Source organism: Myodes glareolus, chromosome 13 (assembly GCF_982192425.1).
Source record: "Myodes glareolus chromosome 13, mMyoGla1.1, whole genome shotgun sequence".
Classification (NCBI taxonomy): domain Eukaryota; kingdom Metazoa; phylum Chordata; class Mammalia; order Rodentia; family Cricetidae; genus Myodes; species Myodes glareolus.
The window spans coordinates 67,945,130-67,949,325 of NC_142038.1; the positions used below are offsets into that span (position 1 = coordinate 67,945,130).

Here is a 4,196-nt window from a genome sequence, read left to right on the forward strand (position 1 = left end):
TCAGTCCCAAGGCAAAAGTCAAAATAAAATAAATAAACATCTTTTCATACGGAGATTTGCCTTTGTAGATAACTTCAGCTGAGTCTTTAGCCAAGGATTCTAATGAGTTGTCTGTCCTGGGTTTCACTGACCTGGCCACAGCACCCAAGGCTCCCTTTCCCAGGCTCTGGATTCAGTAAAGTATATCACGAATGGTACTTGCCTTAGTAATCACCCACTGATCTAGAACAGGTATGGCGACAAAAGCAAGGAAGCCTGTGACTCTCAGCTGGTTTTCCTGGCAAGGCTGTGTGCACCCTCATTCTCATTGTTCTTCAGCGGATTACAGAAGAAGCTTCGCGCATCTGTACAGTGATGTCCTTCCATAAAGGTGCAAGAAGATGTTCATCCTTTACACACACTGTTCCTCCAAAAGAACTAGGGGACAGAGAGAAAGGAAGAGAGATATGCTGTTTACCAAACTTTTTCTGAAGATCAATCTGAATCCATGTCTCTGTTGTCTCTCCCCTCTGCATCATGAGCTCAATGACCATGTTCCTTGGAGTGGAAATCGCTGGCTTTAGCAGTGTTGTGCTTGTTTTTCTTTTGACCCCTGTCAATATAAACAAGATCACAGAAACATCCCTCATACAATAATACAAAAGTTTATGGTCTCAAAACTCTCTTCAGCCCTGCCAGATAAGCCCTGGCATTCAGTCCCTGCTGAGTGGCCACTCTTCATTGCAGAGAGCAGTGATCTGCATGGAGGGTGTCCATAACAACATCAATGCAACTTTCACAGGAAGATCCTGGCTGAATATTTTCAATCTACAGACACAAGGTTCTTTCCAGTTTGACCCCTGATGTAAGATCAAAACAAAATGTAGTTCCCATACTGCAGACTAAGTCATGTGTCTGTTGTGTACCAAGAAAACCAAGCAATACCCACCTTGTAAACTGGAGCAACATACCAGTATTTCTCCCACAGTGGTATCTATTTTCCTCCTATATGCTGTTACTTTCCTGTTAGGAGAGAAATATGGTTCTGACAAGCACTCCCATAGTAAGGGCCCTTTCACCAGGGGCAAGACTGAATCAGCATGCAATAGGAGTGTCTCCCATGGAAAGAGGGAAGTGGATACAGGCAGCCTGCAAACACATCAGCAGGGACGGGGGCAAGGGAGGAGGAGATTCAACTCTGTCCAATGTGTAAAAATATCTCCCTTGACCTGACCTTGAAGGAAAAGACAGATGATAGTGCTGTGGTATATTCATGAAGACTGACCCATTGGGAATTCTGATTCATGGGCAGATTTGGGGAAAAATTTGCGTGAGAAGGATGCTTTCGAAGGCCAGCCATTGGACATACCTCCTGTCAACCACGGTTTTCTCTGGAGAAACCTTGTGTATATGATTGCTTACCATGTCCTGTGCTAGACTGTGCTGCTGGGCTACTGGACACTGTGCCATCTGGACTTGATGCTTGGTTCCCAATTTGGCTATCTCCTTCACACACGGAAGATGCCAACTATATGTCTCAACCTCTACAGTGCCCCATCATATAAAACGATAGTGACATATGGAAGGCACAGTCTCTTTTTCAGTTTTTTTTCTTAAGACAGTGGTTCTTGGTAGCCTTGGAACTAGCTCTTGTAGACTAGGCTTGTGTCGAACTCACAGAGGTCTGCCTGCCTCTGCCTCCAGAGTGCTAGGATTAAAGGCCTGTGCCACTACTGCCAGTCTTGGAAGGCACAGTCTTATGAACTTTGAAATATATACTTCAGAGTCTTGACTCTTATATCCTTCTGGACCATCCATTTTCAAGTGGCTCCAGTTCTCAGAATCTTTCCTGGACTTTACATTTTTCTTCACTCACAGCCGTTGATTCTCTATAATTCTTCCTTCCTTCAGTCAACGCAAGCTCTGGCTGCCTCTGCAGCCTCTGCCTCTCATCCTCAGCTGTCCATTTTTGGCTGAAGCATTTCATTTTAATGGTGGTGGTGGTGCTATGGAGAATTCCTTTTTAAATAAAAATTTCCTAATTTACTTACACTAACTATCATGTGATGGTCACAAAGGACCTTAGAAAAGAAGTAGATTAATAAACACTGATGTGCATCTTGGGCACACCATTTAGATGTGTGTGTGCACCTGCAATTCTCTCTCCTTCCAGTGGTGCCTCTTCCTTCTGAGAAACATGGATTTTTCGTGAGAATGGCAGACAGCAGCACAGAAATCTCACACTATTCCTAATTCTCTTCTTAACCCTCTTCCAGCCTTTGGACAGACTGCTGGCAGAGACTGCACTTACATCTTCAGGAAGGACACCTTTTAAGTTCTTCTTGGATGTTGTCTGCTGAGAAGATCTCTGAGTTTCATGGGTTTCAGTAGTGCTCATACACTGAGGTGTCTCGCTTTCCTTCCTTACAGAGGGTGTACTCTGAACATCTGAGCTATTCTTCACGGTGTTGACTTCCTGGGGTTTCTCACAGGACAAACACTGTGGAGAAGAAATGCACTCAGAGAATGAGCCTCTTGAGGAACACTCATTGCAAACCATGCTACATACTGCCAAACTTTTACTCATGAGAGAAGTAACCTCTGGAGCATACATGGGTACTGGCTGGGGAGGGTTGTCCTCCTTCAGGAGGCAGCACAAGGTGGCAGGCATGCTCAGGCTTCTGATCCCCTTTTTGCGTGAACACTTCTCATCATGCCCCTGATGTTCAGCCAGCAAGGTGAAGGTGGGAATGGCAGGCTCACTCACAGATTTAGTGTGGTCCTGGGGTAACTTGTGGTTTAAAATTAGGTACGTGGCCATGATGTTATTGAATTTTTTCTCACGTAGACTATCACTAACAGCCTTGGGATAGTAGCCCATTTTCCACATAGCCCCCACAATGATGGGATTGGGTTTGTTACAGAATGACTCTGAAGATGATGGGAGTTTCCAAAATTCTTCCCTCTCTTTGATCCACTCGTGCTGCCTAATGTCACAAATCGTGGGCCTCTGCTCAGGCTTCACAGTGAACAAGTGCCCAATGAGGTGCACAAGCAAAACGTTTTGATAGAGTGTGGAAGGAATGTAGTAGATGGGATTCAGCATCAGCTCTTTCATGTCTGGATAGGTCTTTGCTTTGAATGGGAAGCTCGCTGTCACCATTACATATAAAACTACTGCCATGCTCCAGATGTCAGCTGCCCTTGCATCATACTCCGTGTCACCGAATAGCTCTGGAGCACCATATTCAACAGTGCCACAGAATCCCTTGCACTTCTGCCCAGAGCTGACTCTGATGGCCAGGCCAAAGTCACACAGTTTGATGTTTCCTTTGCCATCAAGAAGGATGTTTTCTAGCTTGATGTCCCTGTGGGCAATGTCATTATCGTGGCAGTAGTGCACTGCACACGCCATCTGGCAGAAGATGTGTTGGGCCTGTTTCTGCTGAAGAGGGCCACCCCGCTCAATATGCTTGACTAGATCGCCGTGAACAGCAAACTCCAACACCATATAGGTGTGGTCTCTGCTGTCAATGATGTGGAAAAGCTTTATTATGTACGGGTGATCCAGCTCTTTCATGATGTTGAGTTCTTCCCTATTATTAAAGTCACTCCCCTCACCATTCGCAAGGATTTTAACCGCGACTTTCATATTTGTGAGGAGGTGGCAAGCGAGCTTGACCTCACCAAAGGCCCCTTTGCCGAGGGTATTGAGCATGACGTAGTGATCTGTAATGGTCTCCTCTTCATAGGCGCTGGCATTCAGGGCCAGCTGCATGGTTTCCTCCTCTCTGTTCTTGATTGAAAGGTTCTTGATAATTTCCATGCCAATGTCAACTGAAAAAAATCAGAATAAAAGCAATGAAAAGTAAGTCAAGGGGTAAAGTTTCTAGTTTTCTGTTTCTTCATGGACAAGTGTGACAGAACGAACAACCTTACAGTGATCTTCTGGGTCACAGAAAATAAGAATAAACCAAACTCTAAAGAAATCCCGGAAAACATACTGAAGACGAGAACTGAATCTAAGGAAATAGACCAGATTGAGCATTGCAACGGGATAAATGCTTGATTATTGAAAAGAAAAAGTGATACAGATACAACCTTACCAAAATGATCAAAGAGGAGAAAATTCAATTTAAATTTATAGTCAAGCTTTGGTCTTGTTACAGTAAGTATTGCTACTTCTAAAAAATCATTTGGAAGACATTTTTGGCAAC

General features: G+C 44.4%; 1 protein-coding gene across 1 annotated transcript; it reads right to left on the minus strand.

Annotated features, from left to right (window-relative positions):
* Positions 1 to 207: 207 nt before the first annotated feature.
* Positions 208 to 3,805, minus strand: LOC148120047 (sperm motility kinase X-like). The gene is made up of 3 exons (XM_087896292.1): positions 1,402 to 3,805; positions 951 to 1,002; positions 208 to 417 (listed from the first exon to the last, which is right to left on the minus strand). Exon 1 carries the CDS (start codon positions 3,803 to 3,805, stop codon positions 2,078 to 2,080), a length of 1,728 nt encoding a protein of 575 aa, XP_087752418.1. The 3' UTR covers positions 208 to 417; positions 951 to 1,002; positions 1,402 to 2,077.
* Positions 3,806 to 4,196: the final 391 nt, after the last annotated feature.